Source organism: Python bivittatus, unplaced genomic scaffold (genome assembly GCF_059951505.1).
Source record: "Python bivittatus isolate LINGU-HERP-01145 unplaced genomic scaffold, Pbiv_v1 ctg000610_np1212, whole genome shotgun sequence".
NCBI lineage: Eukaryota > Metazoa > Chordata > Lepidosauria > Squamata > Pythonidae > Python > Python bivittatus.
The window spans coordinates 1,774,427-1,792,766 of NW_028277088.1; the positions used below are offsets into that span (position 1 = coordinate 1,774,427).

The 18,340-nt window shown below is 49.6% G+C and overlaps 1 protein-coding gene across 3 annotated transcripts in view; it reads right to left on the minus strand.

Annotated features, from left to right (window-relative positions):
• Positions 1 to 13,018, minus strand: part of NBEAL2 (neurobeachin like 2) — a 127,367-nt gene extending 114,349 nt beyond the window's left edge. For all 3 annotated transcript variants that reach the window (XM_088150469.1, XM_088150468.1, XM_088150467.1), the window contains exon 1: positions 12,431 to 13,018. In XM_088150469.1, the coding sequence (XP_088006595.1) occupies positions 12,431 to 12,481 (51 nt within the window). In that variant the 5' untranslated portion in view covers positions 12,482 to 13,018. The remainder of the gene's footprint in view (positions 1 to 12,430) is intronic.
• Between the last annotated feature and the right edge of the window lie 5,322 nt (positions 13,019 to 18,340).

Sequence of the window (18,340 nt, forward strand, 5' to 3'; positions counted from 1 at the left end):
TCCCCAAGAAAGGAAATGACTGCTGAAAAATGATACCTCTACTCTTAACCCCTTGAGCCAGTCCAGAAGGATACGACTGAAAGCCACCGAAAGATCCAGGAGGGCCAGGATGGATGCACCATCCACATCCGGAGTCCACCAAAGGTCACCTAGAAGTGCAATCAATGCCATCTTGGTACTGTGTCCCAGTCTGAAGCCCAACTCAACAAGGGTCCAGATAATATGTTTCCTCCAGTGTCCTCTGGAGCTGTAAACTGACCACCTTCTCAACGACCTTCCCTAAAAAGGGAAGACTGGAGACAGGATGAAGATTGCCCATGACTATTGGATCTAGTAATGGTTTCACAAGGAGGGAAAAGACCAATACTTCTTTAATAACCAGCAGAACCTCCTCCTCCCTCAAGGAAGCATTCACTACCACATGGATCCAACTACAAGTCTTCTCTCATAAGGCCTTTACTAACCAGGAGAGACACAGATCTAAGACACAGGGGGCCATATGCATAGTCCCAAGATCCCTGTCCAGTCTCTCAAGGCCAACAGGCTCAGGTTCTTCCCAGATAACCATGCTAGACTGTGCCTCAATCAACTCCAAAGGATCTGCATGGCCAGAGTCAAGCAGACCCAACAATTTTATCCAAAAGATAAATAGTCCTCACAGCAGCCCCACAGATGTTCCTCTGACCCCTCCTTACCAGGAGGACAGGGACATCTTGACAGAGTCTCCGACTGGTCATCTCCAGACGTGATAAGAGCAGAAAAATAATTATCTTTTGCTGCTCTTATCATCACTGGGTAATCCTTAATTGAGGGTCTTATCATGGTTGATCTTCGTTTTCGTTTTCCTTCAGCAGCACTCCAGACTTATCTCCTGCCACTTCATCCCCCGGAGCTCCTCTGCAAACCATAAAGATTTCCAGGATCCAGCAGCAGAAAGAGTCTGCATAGCCACCGTCCGAACTAAGGCTGTTACAAGGAGTGACTAAGACCTCAAGTTGTGCATCAGAGCCTCAGGGATCCCCAAGTCCCTCAATGAGGTCCATCAGGCACCTGGAATGGGCTGATCAAACACAGTCCACAGTTGGGGGGCAGCTGCAGAGAACTCCAACAGAGAGGGATCTGACCATGACAAGGGACTGATTGAAGCATTCCCAACTCCACATCAAAATGATCTGATCTAAAGTGGGACCTCCACTGTGTGTTGGGCCCTCAGCAATCTGGTCACGTTCATGGTTGCACGGTGGCCATGAACACCCAAGCTGCCTCTGACTGTAAGGAAGGCAGAATATTCTCCACCAGGATCCTAAATCTGGGGAACTCCACGGCTAATCCTACCACAACATTGACATCTCAGGCAGGAAGTCACACGGAGCAGGGACCTGGAACAGCAGAACAATCCCAACTGGTCCCAAAGCCCAGCCTTATCAACAGGGTTTCTCAACCAGACAGAAGCTATTGAGAGGCTGCTCTTCCAGGCATTGGTCTCGCCTCCTTTTAAAACCATCCAACTGGCTGCCTTGAGCCCCTGAACAAAGGAGGGCACCTAACAAATCAAGAAATAAACTGGGACATGACTTTCCACAACGTGGCCTGGCCCCAAGTGGGAAGGGCCACTTTAAAAAAAGGGGGATGCGCAGCTGCATGGAAAGCTGGCTGGAGGACCCCTGAAAACACCTGGCATGACCTTGAACCCCAAAGCCAACCAATATTACTTATCTACCCGTAACCCTCCCTCACATACAGACACTCACACGCACAGAGTGCCAGTCATATGCTGGCAGGCAGCTTTGGGTGGAAGCCCCTTGTCAATGTGGGCATCAGTCGAAAGCTGAGATGGTGAAGAAGAATGGAAAACCGCCCCAATGACTCCCAGACATTCTTCTCCAGGGCTTGAGACGTAGAAAATTGCCTTGTCCCAGTCCAGTGGTTTGGCCCCTTCTCTGCCCAGGCAGGCGCTGCTATCGGGGCCATCAGCATGTTGGGAAGGCTGAGAGTGGCTTGTGGGCACTCTCACAAAATGGCACCACAGCAGGCATGGCCAGTCAGGACAAACTGGTGCAATTACACTCTCCAACCCCCTCTTTTAGGCTTCAGGATGCTCTCTAACAACCCAGCTTCTCTTTGTTATATTGTGGACATCCTTCCAACACAGAGGAGGGGAAGATAGGAGGTCCGTTGGCATTCTTAGAAAGCAAGACAGTTCCGCAGACTGGAATTTGGCTGTTCAGCAGGCCAGCTTTTTTTAATCCATTAAAAAAAAATGCCTTTGTGCTGGTTAATGACCGCAATAGAGTTATTTCTTTCTAAAAACAGTTCCAACCCAGCAGGATGTTGGAAAGACAGGATGGTCTCAGAATTCTTGGTCTGCCAGTCCCCAACGAGCAGAACGGGGCTGGATTTGGTGTGAGAGGGGAAGCCAGTCAAAGAAGGATGGATCTGTCCGGGGAGCGCAGAAGGGGGAGAAACCCTGTGCATTTCCCCAATTGTCAGCCTTCCCAGGAAACAAGACCAGATGGGTTAATTCTGCTTTATTGTAAGGCTACGTGAACTGAATCTTGCAAGCCTGAAAGTACAGATCTCCCGCTGTCTCTTTTACAGCCTGAGAAGTTAGGGAGGGTCCCTCCTGAGCCTCTTTCTCCACCCGTTATGCAGCTGCGGGTTATGCTCTCCCTTATCGGATCGTTCCCTTGGCAGCGTCTCTTCACCCCGTTTCTCAAGGTCTTCTCACCCACACCAGTGCACCCCTAAGGGCGAGGCAGCTGGGCAACGGCTTCAGATATTGTCGCTCGCTCCGTTCTAAGTCCCTTTCTTGGTCACGTGACCCAGCGCAGAGTTTCCCCACCTTGGCCACTCCCAGGTGGGTGGACTTCAACTCCCAGAGTTCTCATCCATGGCCATGCTGGCTGGGGAATTCTGGGGGTTGAAGTCCACACATCCAAAAGTTGCCAAGGCTGAGAAACACTGCATTAAACAAACAAAAATACAGACATCTCCTACGGCCGCTTCTGGGAATTCTTTCCAAGCCCCATTTTTGCAAGCTCGTTTAAATGCTAAAAATCAGGTAGGAAAGGAGGTGAACATCCACAGGGTTCTCCAAGGCACCAGACTGACTCTACCTTGGCACGCGCTGCTTGGCAGAGCCCTTCTTGGCACCTGCGACCAAGACCCTGTTCGTAAGCCGCTATATGACCCCGGGACTTTCTGTCTGCAGAAGCTGGCCCTGATGCCTCCCTGGCTGATTTTCAATTTCACTGAGCTAGAGAGGCTGGTTTCTGGCCTCTGGCACTTCAGCGCGGGGTTCAGCACTTTGCACCAACAAGCTGCAGGCAGAGGTTCGCTCGGTCCAAGATGCTTCCCCGCAGATAGAAATCTAAGTGCTCGGGAGAAAAGGTCTCCTCTCTCCTCCTCTTCTTGCAAGGAATCCCACTCTTAGCCTCACCTTTTTCAGTTAAGAGGTGCAAGCCATGTTTCCCTTTATGATCTTCTCCGCTCTCGGTGCAAGTCAAGTTTTAAGAACACCAAATCCAGTTGAACCCAACCGTGTTTTTCCCAGCTACGAGCATGAACTAATCTTTACCAAGGAGCCAGCGGATCAACGTTAATCATTATTCACAGAGCAATCAGTGACTAGCTGCTGAGGTTTGGCCTCGATTTCCAGCACGTCAACCAACCCCGCCAGCTGAAAGAAAAAAAATAAAACACGACGGCGTATCGCAGCGGTTCCGTGTGAGATAAGACTCGATGAAAACGAGCCTTCTTAAGGCAATTAGAAACCCCACCCATTTGGGGCTGCACGTCCACCCCAAAACGAAAGCCAGAAGTTACTTACTGATTCCGCTCGTGCCTCTCGCATCAAGATCATACGACTCCCAGCCACAACACAAACTTTAAAAGCCACAAAGCGAACATAACATAAATGTTAAAATTAATCACTAGGCTAACTTACTATATGATTAATACTCTGCCTGAGGGCCTCATTCATACCCTATTTAAAAAAAAAGAAAAAGCTTAATCTGCAATGCTCAGCGCATCAAATGACTCCTGCTTGGACGCGGTTTCCCCAAGCGGCATTCTCTGCTAAAGAGGAGAAAGCGGAGACTACAGCACCCATAATCCTCAGGCAGCAGGCTGGGAGTTATGGGTTCTATCATCCAACACATCTGGAGGCTGCCAGGATGGGGAATGCTGAGAGAGAGACTGACTGACCGGAGGCCAAAACTTTTCCAAAGTGAGAGGTGGGAAGTGCAATTTATTTTGCAATTTTTTATTTTCTTTAAGCATCCTTGTTTGTAAACGTGGGCAATAACCCCAGAAGCCCTAAAAGAGGAAATTGCAAATTCGAATACAAAGTTCACAGTGTGGCTTTATTATTCTTGGCTTGCACAGAACAGCGTCTCCCAGACGGCAAGGAATTCCACCTCGCAGAAAGCATCGTCCGGACCCGCGCTTCTGCCGATTCGGTCTCGACCGGGCTGTTTGGTGCAAGAGAATTTCCCCCCCTTCTTAAAAATACACGCAAGTGCATTCTGCCTTTGACTCAAATTTGCTTCATCGGAAAAGGGGCTAGCAAATTCCCCCCGGTTTTTTGCTTCACGCTAACGCCGCTCTCCTCCTGCAGTGCCACCAATGAAATAGGGGAGTCACCTATGTTTTGCATCTCCCCAGGGCACTGGCGTGCAAAGTGCAAATGTTTACACCGCTCACTCTTATTTCCAAAGTCAAGGCTTTGGCCTCCGTCGCTTTTGTTTTCAAACAAAACTCCCCAGACCTGTTTAGCCCCCAGGGGCATTGTGCAAATACGGATGACGTCGAAGACCGATGGGGTGCAGCGTGCCAACGTCCTCGTAAAAAGGAATAAAAAACAAACTTTTTTTAAAGGCGCAAAGAGGGTCTGCGGTTCACGACAGCTTCTGCCCTTGTAAGTGCGCCGAGCTTTAAGGTGCCACGTGATGATTCTTCGTTAGTCTGTGACCCCGAATGGCTTGAATAAAGGTATTTTCCTAATATGGTCAACCAAGTACAGGCGGCTTCAAGAGAGTTCAAATGCCAAACATTTTTCTTTTCCACATCGGAATCACTGGTGGGAAGTGAGTATGTCGACACGGGCCTGGGCCTGGAAGCTCTGCGGGCAAGCCTTTTTGAAACATATGTTCACCGTCTCACGTTTCAGCCAGGCCTAAGCATTTAAGTCTCACACTTAAACCAGGCCTAAGTGTTTAAGTCTCACGTTTCAGCCAGGCCTAAGCGTTTAAGTCTCACACTTAAACCAGGCCTAAGCATTTAAGCCTCACGTTTCAGCCAGGCCTAAGCATTTAAGTCTCACCTTTAAACCAAGCCTAAGCGTTTAAGCCTCACGTTTCAGCCAGGCCTAAGCATTTAAGTCTCACGTTTCAGCCAGGCCTAAGCGTTTAAGTCTCACCTTTAAACCAAGCCTAAGCATTTAAGCCTCACGTTTCAGCCAGGCCTAAGCGTTTAAGTCTCCCATTTAAACCAGGCCTAAGTGTTTAAGTCTCACGTTTAAGCCAGGCCTAAGTTTAAGCCAGCCTACACTTTTGGCAGAGCAGAGGCTGCTAGCTTGTTCCCGGCAGTATTTACAGCCCCAGATTTCATTCTACCCACAGGGCCCAGGTTGGTGTGAAGGCACCCTGGACGGACCAAGTGGGAAGCGACAATGTTGGAAAGAATTCAGGGGCTGTTTATTTCCCCCGGCAGATTCGTTTTGGCCTCCCATGTCACACCATCACAGACACTGCATTTTGCTAAGCCAGGTGTGGCGTCTTGTTGCAAACTCTGCCTGCGTTTCCCGGCCAAACGGGTCGTTTCAAGATTAGCATCGCGGAGGTGCGTGAACAGAGCTGCCATGGCGTTGCAACGCGGATTTAAAAAGGCAAGAAAAGCGCTGCTCCGTCACACTGATATGTCACCCGGGTTTGTATCCTGCTTCCCTGAATGTCTGACCAGAGACAGACAATGTGGTGTAGTGGTTACGTCAACGTTTCTCAACCTTAGGAACTCTAAAATGGGTGGACTTCAACTCCCAGAATTCCCCAGCCAGCCATGCTGGCTGGGGAATTCTGGGAGTTGAAGTCCACTCATCTTAGAGTTGTCAAGGTTGAGAAAAACTGGGTTAAGATGTTGGACGAGACCAGGGAAGTTTAGGAACAAGCCCACTTCAATTGTGGAAGCAGCTGTATGACTGAGTGGGTCACTGTCTATCTCAGCTCAGCCTACCTCGCAGGGTTGCTGTGCAAGGATAAAATAAAGGGAGATCTTCATGTGAATGGTCCTTAAACACTTAGAAGAAAGGAGGGATATGAAGCGGATGATTAAATAAGCCAGATAATTACAACCACTTCAGCCAAGGCATTATTAGCTTTCCCCCGTCTGCATCTCTCTAAAATAGATTATGCCAACCTGGGGATTATCCACTGGGTGGACTTCAACTCCCAGATTCTCAGCCAAAGCAATGCTGGCTGAGGAATCTTGGGAACTGTAGTCCATCCGGCTGGAAGAAGGTCGATGTTAAAGTCTTTTGATCCCTAAAGCAAACCGTGCAAACCTTTTCCTAGAAGGACAACCGAGAATTCGGCACTGTTAGGACAGAGGTGCTGTAGTGGGGAAAGGCGCCAGGCTAGAAACTGGGAGACCATGAGTTCGAGTCCTGCCTTAGGGACTCTGGGTCAGTCCTGCTCTCTTATGGCCCTAGGAAGAAGGCAAACCCCTTCCGAAAATCTTGCCAAGAAAACCACAGGGCCAGGAGTCAAGACGAATTCAAAGGTGCCCGAACACACAGAGGCGCATCAGGGCAGGCAAAGAGATGCCCACCAGACTCTGTGCTTTATTTTCTTTAAAAGGTGCTTTCCCAATCGGAGACCCACAGCTTACGACCGCGCTCGTCGTCCTGAAAAAGCAGTGAATATATTCGTATGTGTGCATGGGTGGGAAGCTGAGATGATTGCAAAACCCAGCGCTGGCGTCTGGCCTCCGATTCACTTTCCACAAAGACCAAAGATCACAGAGGCCCCCTGCAAAACCCGCAACATGCCCTCGGCGCAGAGGCGTTGCAAACGTTTAGGGGCACGAGGGAAAGCGAGGCGCGTGCTGTGGCCAGGAGCCTCTTCTTCCACGGCTGTTTATCTTCTGATTTGTACGAAATGAAAGGAAGCGGGAGGAGGAGTCGGTGGTGGTTTGCATTAAATGCGCACACCTTTTCCTTGGGAAAAAAATATATTATTGCAGATGCTCATTTCATGCAACCCAACCTTTCTTTTTTTTTAAAAAAAAAGCTTAATTAGCTGTATTAGTATGCTGTAAGCCGCAGCCACTCGCTTCTTTCCACAATAACATCCACAACAAAATGAGGAATTTTCCCTCCGCTCTGCGTGCCCTTTTTTCTTTCTTTCTTTTTTTGGTACAAGGAAAACAAAGATCTTGTTGTCAAAGATAAATTTTGCCCAGCGCAGGGCCACGGGCCAAAAAAAGAGGGGAGGCGGGGAGCCCAGCAAAGGCCGATGACCGGGAATGGCTGCAGACCCCCCCCGCCCCCTCCCCAGCGCTTCCAGGAGCTGAGCAACTCCTTTGCTAGACAGAGCGAGGGAAGCAATTTGGGGAATTAGTTGATTGGCTAATGGCCACTTGCTAGACTGCTGATGGCAAAGCGGTTTTGCTAGATAGTCTACAGTAGTTGGGCGGGCAGTACATTTAAATGGATGGATGGATGGGGAAAAATTCATTAATTATGATGCATGCTTGCCAGTGCTCTGGGACTGTAGGATCCAGACAGCCGAGCCCCTGCCACACACCACCCCAGACTTAACAATTGTTGATAAGAAAGACAGAATAGTGGACATTGCAAGACCCGGAGGCAGCAGAAGAGAAGAGAAAGAACTGGAGGAAATCACAAAATATAAAGCCCCGCAAATACAAGTTGAACAACTATGGCAAAAGCAAGCAAAGATAGTCCCAACAGTAATAGGAGCCCTGGGTGCCATCCCAAAACATCTGGAGCACCACTGGAAGACCATTGGCATTGACCAAATCCCCATCAGTCCATTGCAAAAGACAGCTTTCCTTGCAACAGCTGTGACGACACCTTGAACACCATCAGACAACCACATCTGCCCATCCCAGGTCCTCAGGAAGGACTCAAGAGGTGGACAAAAATGCCAAATCCAGTCTAAACATCTGGCTGACTGTGCGACCAACCATAATTGGATGAAAATTCAATATACCGGGTCTGCGTCACTTTTGCTAACAAGGTTACCAGGCTGGGTTTCCGGGTGAGGATGTGCCCACAGAAGGTAAAATAAAGTAGAAAAGTCTAGGATACAGTATATCTAAGGGAGCATCTCTTCCACCCCACCCCACTTCTCAACTTGCATTCTTTGAAATGGAATGCTAGAAGTGGAAGGGGCTCTTCTCCTTGCAGATCAAAAGCTCTGCTGTGGAGCTGCACCCTTCACCCCAGGCGAGCCTGCAGAATCCCAGACGGGGGGATCCCTTGAGGCCATCTAGAGCAACCCCGTGTCCAGTGCAGGAATACAAATTAGAGCATCCCTGACAGGTGGCGAGAGGCTCAGGGTGAGGTGGTGGTTGCCAACATGGGCTAGGAGCCCAACACCTCTTCTTCTTTAAAAAAATGAGAACACCACTAAGCATGTACAAAATTCTGCATTTTACTCTCACTACGGCCCTGTGAGGTAGGTTAGGCAGAAGGACGTCAATACCTTGCACATTTTCATAGCCGAACTGGGACTTGAACCCGGGTCTCCCCTGTCCTAGACCATCATTCTGACTCCTATCTCACACTGACTTCTCACCCAGCCAGCCACAGCCCAAGCTAGAACCCATAGGTCCATTTGCCCATCATCTCAGTGGAAAAACCCATCCCACGCCAGAAGACTGAAGCGTTGGTTGCAGAAGACAAAGGTACTGGAGACAGATGACCAAGACAAACATAATGAAGACGAAGATAATAATGGAAGAGCTACGAATCTAAGGGAGGTTCACTTCCTCCCTAATCTGCCTGTGCTTCTCCCAACGATGCATCAAGACAGAAAGAGGAATGAAGACCATACTGTTCTAGAAAACAATCTAGATCTACCTTTCAAAGGCTCTTTCCTTGGAAACCTTGACCAGCATATATGCATACATGCCCCATACACAGAGGTAAATATTCCCTATATAAAGTTATTCCCCTACCTTTAAGACATTGTTAAAGCCATGAGCCAAGATTAGACCTTCCATCTCAAAACTTGTCTAGAAAAGTTCATATATACTCAGTTCCATGTTGATAATCACCCAGTATTATTCTGATTTTTAGAAAGGAAATTTGGCCTCTGTTGGGAAATGCTAAACAACAATAATCTCTGTTCCCAGAAGACCCCACACTGGATGAGCTGATCAATTCCTATAGCCAAGAGCCTCCCTCCCTCCCTCTTTCTTTCTTCCCTCCCTCCCTCTCTTTCTCTCTCTCCCCTTCCCTCTTCTTCCTTCCTTCCTTCCCTCTTTCTCTCCTCCTTCCTTTTCCCTTCCCTTCCCTTCCTTCCCTCCCCTCCTTCTCTTTTTTTCTGTAGAATCGCTCTGTTTTCAAACAGCAATTAAAAGTAGCTGCCCAGAACATCAAATATTATTCATAATCATTATTTTTATATCATACAACAAGATTGTTACTCATACACAAGTAAGCCAGAAAAGAGCCACAATATCAAATTTAATCCTTAAAGAAATAAACCAAATAAGCCTAAGCCCTAACTCTAACCCACCCCACCAAAATCAGCAGAAACAACTTAAACCTTTTTCAGTGTGTTCCTCTCTCCCATTTCACTAACCACATTTATGGATTCAACCCCCAAGAGTTGACCACTTTGGTGTTTTCTCCGGCTGCTGCCTCCCTTGCCCTGGCAACCTTGAACTGCCTTGGACTACAACTCCCACGGGCCACAGCGCCAGGAGAGCACCAGTTCCTGGAAGGCTGGCCAAGAAGAATATATGGAGCAAAGTGCGGACCACTGAATGTGAGATGATGGGTTTTTCCTGCGCTTCTTTTCTTGCAGAGATCCTGTTCCAAAAGCAGGATTCCTTCGCAATACCGCACCTTGCATGATTCCAGCCAAATTCTTCAAGCCATTGTGCTTCATTTGTTTGTTTTCTCTTCCCCCATCCTAAAGCACACCCACCCACCCACCCAGGCGTGCATTTTGAAGAGGCACTTGCAAACACGGCTAAAACCTTCTCTTTTAGCAAAAGAAACCAGCACCTTTTGCAAACAAGAACTGGGGGACCCAGGAAGTTCATTGGCTGAGACGTCACACCCCCAGCCTTCCCTGCACACTGCTTAAGAATTCTGCAGGAGGGAGGAAGAGGGGAAAAACACAATTCCCCCACTTCTTTCCCCTGGCCAAAAGGAGAGAGACAGAGAGACAGAATGCACCCAGCCCCCTTTCTTTTGCAAAGCAAAATGTAAATATCCTGAAGTCAAGGAAGTGAGGGGAAGGTCACCAAGACAGGACCAAAATCAGGACACAGGTTTCTGTGCAACCAAGCTCTCCTATCAGTTTGCTACAGGAAACGCAGCACAGTGCATATTTGCAAAGATTTTTGCATGAAACAGCAAAAGGTGGACCCGGGATGGGCGTGGGGAGAGCGAGATGAGATGCAGGCAATTCTAGTTTTTTCCCTCCCCCCCACAAATGGTATCTCTTTAGGTTATAGCCTGCTCCTCCAGTATAAAGTAGTTTCTCTCCCCCACCACCAAAGGCCCCCTCCTTGCAACAGAGGGCATGAAAACATAAGGTGGGAAGCAGGAAGAAAAACAGTTGTGCAAGATGAAGAAAATGCATCACTCTGTGCTTTACTGATGGTTTGCAGGTAAGAAAATGGGGGAGGACATGAAGACATCCTTTGGGGGGGGAGGCCCCAGGAACAGCTGCAAGGAGAACCCAAGAACAATTGGAGTTAAGATCAAAGAAACGGAGCTTGCGACAAAGGGGGAAAATGGCCTGTCATACAAGTCCAACATCAAAGGGTTTGCATGGAGCTGGAGCCAGGATGTGCAATTATTTTCCGGTGGGGGGGGGCTACGCTTAGGACCCAAGAGGTCTTCTAGGGGTCTGAACTTCCACAAAGTGGCAGGTGGGGCCAGGATATTCTCCCCCTCCCTTCCATTTCCTTTTCATTCAACAACCTTCACTTGACCACCTGTTGGGGGGGGCTGAACTGTTCTCCTTTCACTTTCTAAACCAGCCCTCTCGGAAGACCTTGCAGGAGGGGACGGAAGGGTGGGACTACAACCCCAATCATCCCCAGCCACCCTGGGGAGAATGGGAGTTGGAGTCAATGCCACCGGGAAGGCATCCAAGGGCAGATCAAAGAAAAGGTTTGATCAGCTCCAGAGAACTCAAGTCTTGAGACCTGCAGGCAGCCGTGAGGAGGGAGGGGGCACAGACTAAGTCTATGCCCCCTCCCTCCTCACGGCTGCCTGCAGTTTCCAATGAATGGGGAGGGGGAATAAAGAAAGGAGGAGGAGATTAAAGGAGGTCTAGAAGAAATGCAAAGGGGGATCTTTCTGGAGCATGCGGTGCCCTAGGGTGGGAAAAAGCAGGGGGCACAGGAGAAACTGGGGTTGCCAGGACCCCAAAGGAGAAAGGAGGGCAGAGAGGCTAGTGGGTGCAGTGGTGAAGCTGTTGGAGCAGGATGGGGAGACCCAGGTTTAAGTTCACCCGCCCCTACGGAAACGCACAAGGTCATTTGGAGCCGATTCGGCCCAGCCCACCTCACAGGGTTGGTGTGTGTGTGGGGGGACAGAATGAAGAGAGACCCCCACGTAAGGGACTTGGGCTCCTGGAGGAAAGGCAGAGGTGCCATCTGAAGAAGGAAAGAAAAAAAGGCCCCCCGTCTCGGGGCAACCTCGGAAGGGACTACAAAGCTCCTCATCCCGGCCGGATGGGAGGAAGGGGCGCGGGTGCGGGTCACCGGGAGGGAACCTGGCGAGGGAAGACTGGCCCAGGGGACCAGGGGCAGGAGCCGGGGAGCAGGTGCGAGGCGACGAGAGCACCTGGACAGGTGTGCCCGCGAAGTTCTAAGAAACGGCCCCCCCTTCAGTACGGAAAGGTAACCGATCCTCCCAGCGGGAGGAGGCGAACCAGGAGATGAGAGTCGTCGCCGCCGCCGCCGCCGCAAGCCGGCGCGGCCGGTGGGGGGAACGGCCCCGCCTCGGCCGAAGGAAGGGCGCCGTTCCCCGGGCTGCGCTCCCACGACCCGCCGCCCCAGCGGGGAGCCCCGCGCCGCTGCCCCGCTTCAGGCCCCCGCGCGCCCCTTTGCCCAGGGGCCGCGCGCGCCTCCGCGGCACAGGTGAAGGGGCGGCGGGGAGGGCGCCGCGGGAAGCGGGGGGAACCGGGCCACCGGGAAGAGGGGCGCGCCGCCGGGCTACCTTGGCGAAGTAGAGCATCCACAGCTCGTAGAGGCGCTCCTTGGAAGCCATGGCGCGGCGGCGGCGGCGGCGGCGGCGCGCTTCTGGCCGGCTCACTCGCCCGCCGGGCCGGGCTCCATAGCGCAGCGGGGCTGGCTGCTGGCTGGCTGGCTGGCCGGCCGCTCCCTACGGCGCCGCGCTCCGCCGGGCGTCCCCGCGCCCTGCCTGCGCCATGCTGGGGCTGGTGGCCGCCGCGGGCTGCGCTGGGCTGGGCTGGGCTGGGCTGGCTGCTCCGCCGCGCCGCGCTCCGGAGGTGGCGGCGTCGCTCCTCCTCCGCCGCCACCTGATTCGCAGCCCGGCCGGGCTCCGGGGAGGCGGAGCGGGCGGAGCGCAGCCGGCACCTCGCCGCCGCCAGGTGCGCCCGCAGCCGCGCTCCCGCGCTGCCCGGAGCCCCGCGGGCAGGGGAGCGACGCCCGTCGGCCGGGGCGCGGGGAAGGGGCGCGCCGCCCGCCGTGTCCGCCGGGGGCTGCGTTCACACGACGCGCGTGGCCGGGTGGCGCTCCTCTCCGGGCAGGTGCCTTTGTTTTGCTGGCCCGGCAAACGCGCAACACGAAGGCGCAGGGAGTCGCGCGAAACGGCGCATCCGCGGGGCTCAGCGGGTTGTGTGAAGGAGGCAGCCGTCAAGTCCGGGGGTGCAGGCTCGGGCGTGGGATTAGCGGGACCCCGATTCAAGTTCCCCCCACCTCGCCAGCCCGGGGAAGCTCCGTGGGGGGCCGGGCCAGGCGCTTCCGCAGCCTCTCTGCCTGGCCGGGTTGGGGCGTCCACCAAAAAATAAATGCACGCATAAAGAAATACCGTAATGTTTCGGCCTTGCAAACCTAGTCGTCGATCTTCTAACGGAGGTTTGGGGCCAGGGAGTCCTCAGGTCAAATCCCCCTCTTGGTTTACCCCTTGCAACTGGTGGGGAGACCTCAGGCCGACCACCTTGGGTTGTTGGTGTGAAGGTAACGCTCACTGAACTTGGGGGTGAAAAGTGTGATAAAGTGTAATAAAATAAGAGAATCAGAAAAAGGGGTCAGTGTTTGTCAACCTTGGTAACTTTAAGACGTGTGGACTTCAACTCCCAGAATTCCCCAGCCAGCATGTCTTAAAGTTGTCAGGATTGACAAACACAATTCTATCAGACACAACTGTCCTTCCCATTTAAGGCCACATCTCTGCAATATGTTTTGCTAAGAATCAAAGGGATGTCCCATCCATCTCTGTTAACTCCCAAATCTCCATTTCTTACCTAACTCCCGGATTCTGTCTTTTCAAAAATCAAGAGCGGAATGACATTTTCCTGTTTTAATTTGACTCATTCTACCATTTTCATTTTACTCTCTATCCTGTGCCCTCTCGGTTTCTCAATTCTAAATCTTTGCAATTATGAGTGTCTCACCTTTATTTGGGCTGATGCTGCAGGCCACAGGTGCGCACAGTGGCTGAGTTACCACACTGCATTAAGCCATAAAGTAATTTGCTTGATGCTGGCTTAATATGTTGTATGACTCAGCCAAATGGAAATGATAATTAAGGTAACCAGCTGGGTGCATCCTTCCGGATGCAAAAGATATTAGTAAACTTAGCATTTTAACATCCCACAAATATCTGGTTTGGCCAGTAAAATTTGACATGCTGATTGTGTAATGCTGTTTCCAAGAAAACAGGAGATTAAAATACGGTCACACGTTCCTGAAATATTAAAAAGAAACTCTGTCCTCAGATTCTATGAATACCCCTCTCTCTTACGCAAATATAGGCATTATAGTTTGATGAACCATCTATAAATCAGTCTACGACAGAAGATAAATCTCATTCACAAGGACAGTTTTTTATATCGTGGGCCTCCTCCTGCAAATTCCTCCAGAAACACCTGGAAGAAAAAACTAAATTATTCCAGGCCAATGCACCCATCCCCACCCATTCTCCTGCTTGAGGTGTAGCAGGAGAGACCATTGTTTTATTATGGCTCTTTCTTACACTGTTCCTGACTGTTGGGCTTGTTTTGATTAATGTTTTCATAAAACAGCTTCAAAGTGATTTAAAATGCAACCATCTGGCTGGCAGAAAGCAGACCCAGGGCCACATTACGTTTCTAGAGCAGTCTGGTTGGAAACAGGGAAGATGACAATGTCGGGGCTGTTCTTGAATTTTTGAAAAGGCTGACTTTTGAGGCTGGTCAAGGTCACAACGCAAGGGTGTGTTGAAAGACCAAACCCGATTCAGGGATTATTGAAACCCAAGATTCTCCTTCCAGATCCCAAATCTGGAAACATATACTTAGATTGGAGGAACCAAAGTGAACCTGAAGCCATCGCCGTGACTAGCATGGAGAGTTTGAGAGGGAGAAGAGGAGTTGTTGTTGTTCAGTCGTTAAGTCGTGTCCGACTCTTCGTGACCCCATGAACCATATTGCGCCAGGCCTTCCTGTTCTTCACTGCCTCCCTGAGTTTGCTCAATTTCATGCTCATTGCTTCAGTGATGCTATCTAACCATCTCATCCTCTGCCGTCCTCTTCTCCTTTTGCCTTCAATCTTTCCCAGCATCAGGGTCTTCTCCAAAGAGATCTCTCTTCGCATTAGGTGACCAAAATATCTGAGCTTGAGCTTCATTATCAATCCTTCCAATGAGCAATCAGGGTTGATTTCCTTTAAGATTGACTGGTTTGACCTCCTAGCAGTCCAGGGGACTCTCAAGAGTCTTCTCCAGCACCACAGTTCAAAGGCATCAATTCTTCGGCGCTCGGCCTTCTTTATGGTCCAGCTCTCACAGCCATACATTACTACTGGAAAAACCATAGCTTTGACTATGCGGATCTTTGTCGGCAAGGCAACGTCTCTGCTTTTTAATATGCTGTCTAGGTTTGCCATAGCTTTCCTCCCAAGGAGCAAGCGTCTTTTAATTTCATGGCTGCAGTCTCCGTCTGCGGTGATCTTGGAGCCCAAATAAATGAAGTCTGTTACTGCTTCCATTTCTACCCCTTCTATTTGCCAGGAATTGATGGGTCCAGATGCCATGATCTTAGTTTTTTTAATGTTGAGTTTCAAGCCAGCTTTTGCACTCTCCTCTTTCACCCTCATCAAGAGGCTCTTTAGTTCTTCTTCACTTTCTGCCATTAGGGTGGTATCGTCCGCATATCTGAGGTTGTTGATGATTCTCCCTGCAATCTTAATTCCGGCTTGTGATTCTTCCAGCCTGGCATTTCTCATGATGTACTCTGCATATAGGTTAAATAAGCAGGGTGACAGTATACAGCCTTGTCGTACACCTTTCCCTATTTTGAACCAATCGGTTGTTCCATGACCGGTTCTAACTGTTGCTTCTTGGCCCGCATACAGATTTCTCAGGAGACAGGTAAGGTGGTCTGGTACTCCCATCTCTTTAAGAATTTGCCACAGTTTGTTGTGATCCACACAATCAAAGGCTTTTGCATAGTCAATGAAGCAGAAGTAGATATTTTTCTGGAACTCTCGTGCTTTCTCCATGATCCAGCGAATGTTGGCGATTTGATCTCTAGTTCCTCTGCCTCTTCGAAACCCAGCTTGTACATCCGGTAGTTCTCGGTTCATGTATTGCTGAAGCCTAGCTTGTAGGATTTTGAGCATAACCTTGCTAGCATGTGAAATGAGTGCAATTGTGCGATAGTTTGAGCATTCTTTGGCGTTGCCCTTCTTTGGAATTGGAACGTAAACTGACCTTTTCCAATCCCGTGGCCACTGTTGCGTTTTCCAAACTTGCTGGCATATTGAGTGCAGCACTTTAACACCATCATCTTTTAGTATTTTAAATAACTCAGCTGGAATACTGTCATCTCCACTAGCTTTGTTGTTAGCAATGCTTCCTAAGGCCCACTTGACTTCACTCTCTAGGATGTCTGGCTCAAGGTCAGTGATCACACCAGCGTGGACATCAGGGACATTAAGATCTTTCTTGTATAGTTCTTCTGTGTATTCTTGCCACCTCTTCTTAATCTCTTCTGCTTCTGTTAGGTCCCTGCCTTTTTTGCCCTTTATCATGCCCATCTTTGCACTAAACGTTCCTTTGATATCTCCAATTTTCTTGAAGAGATCTCTAGTCTTCCCCATTCTATTGTTTTCCTCAATTTCTTTGCATTGTTCATTTAAGAAGGCCTTCTTATCTCTCCTTGCTATTCTCTGGAAATCTGCATTCAGTTGCTTATATCTTTCCCTTTCACCCTTGCTTTTCGCATTCCTTCTTTCCACAGCTATTTGTAAGCCCTCATCAGACAGCCATTTTGCTTTCTTGCATTTCTTTTTCCTTGGGATGGTTTTAGTTGCTGCCTCCTGTACAATATTACGGACCTCCGTCCATAGTCCTTCAGGCACTCTGTCTACCAAATCTAACCCTCTAAATCTATTCATCACCTTCACTGTGTACTCACAAGGAATATGATCTAAGTCATACCTGAGTGGTCTAGTGGTTTTCCCTACATTCTTCAATTTAAGCCTAAATTTTGCAGTAAGAAGCTCATGATCTGAGCCACAGTCAGCTCCTGGTCTTGTTTTTGCTGTCTGTATAGAGCTTCTCCATCTTTGGCTGCAAAGTATATAATCAATCTGGTTTCGGTATTGACCATCTGGTGACGTCCATGTGTAGAGTCGTCTCTTGTGTTGTTGGAAAAGAGTGTTTGCTATGACTAGCTTGTTCTCTTGACAGAACTCTATTAGCCTTTGCCCTGCTTCATTTTGTACTCCAAGGCCAAACTTGCCTGTTATTCCGATTACTCCTTGACTTCCTACTTTAGCATTCCAATCCCCTATGATGAAAAGGACATCTTTTTTTGGTGCTAGTTCTAGAAGGTGTTGTAGGTCTTCATAGAAGCGGTCAACTTCAGCTTCTTCAGCATCAGTGGTTGGGGCATAGACTTGGATGACTGTGATATTGAATGGTTTGCCTTGGATACGCACTGAGATCATTCTGTCGTTTTTGAGGTTGTACCCCATTACTGCCTTTCCCACTCTCTTATTGACTATGAGTGCTACTCCATTTCTTCTAAGGGTTTCTTGCCCACAGTAGTAGATATAATGGTCACCCGAATTAAATTCACCCATTCCCGTCCATTTCAGTTCGCTGATTCCCAAGATGTCGACGTTCAATCTTGTCATCTCATGTTTGACCACATCCAGCTTGCCTTGGTTCATAGATCTTACATTCCAGGTACCTAGACAATATTGTTCTTTGCAGCATCGGACCTTCTTTTCGCTTCCAGATACATCCACAGCTGAACGTCCTTTCGGCTTTGGCCCAGCCGCTTCACTCTTTCTGGAGCTACTTGGAAATGCCCTCCGCTCTTCCCCAGTAGCATATTGGACACCTTCCGACCTGAGGGGCTCATCTTCCGGCGTCATATCTTTTAGCCTTTTAACATTGTCCATGGGGTTTTCTTGGCAAGGATACTGGAGTGGGTTGCCATTTCCTTCTCCAGTGGACCACATTTTGTCAGAACTCTCTGTCATGACCTGTCCGTCTTGGGTGGCCCTGCACGGCATAGCTCATGGCTTCACTGAGTTATGCAAGCCCCTTCGCCACGACAAGGCAGTGATCCATGAAGGGGGAGAAGAGGAGAGGATGAATTAAAATGTTAATGTGACAAAAGTGCGATGGTGCCTTTGTTAATTATTCACATTATATCTGCCTCTGTACAAAAGGGGAATCAAGGCACCTGAACAGAGAAACCATTGGAAATGGGAAAATATCTAGAATCGTTGAATACGGTTGTGACTGGTTATGCCCGCTTTTTCTTGAAAGCAGCAAAGCAAAATCAGATCCAAAGACTCCACCTGTTAATCGGTCGGTTTGCCAATGCACGCGGTTGGCTGCGGTTGGGTGAAGGGGTCCCCCCAAAGTTTCTCAGCCCCCCTTTTGGAT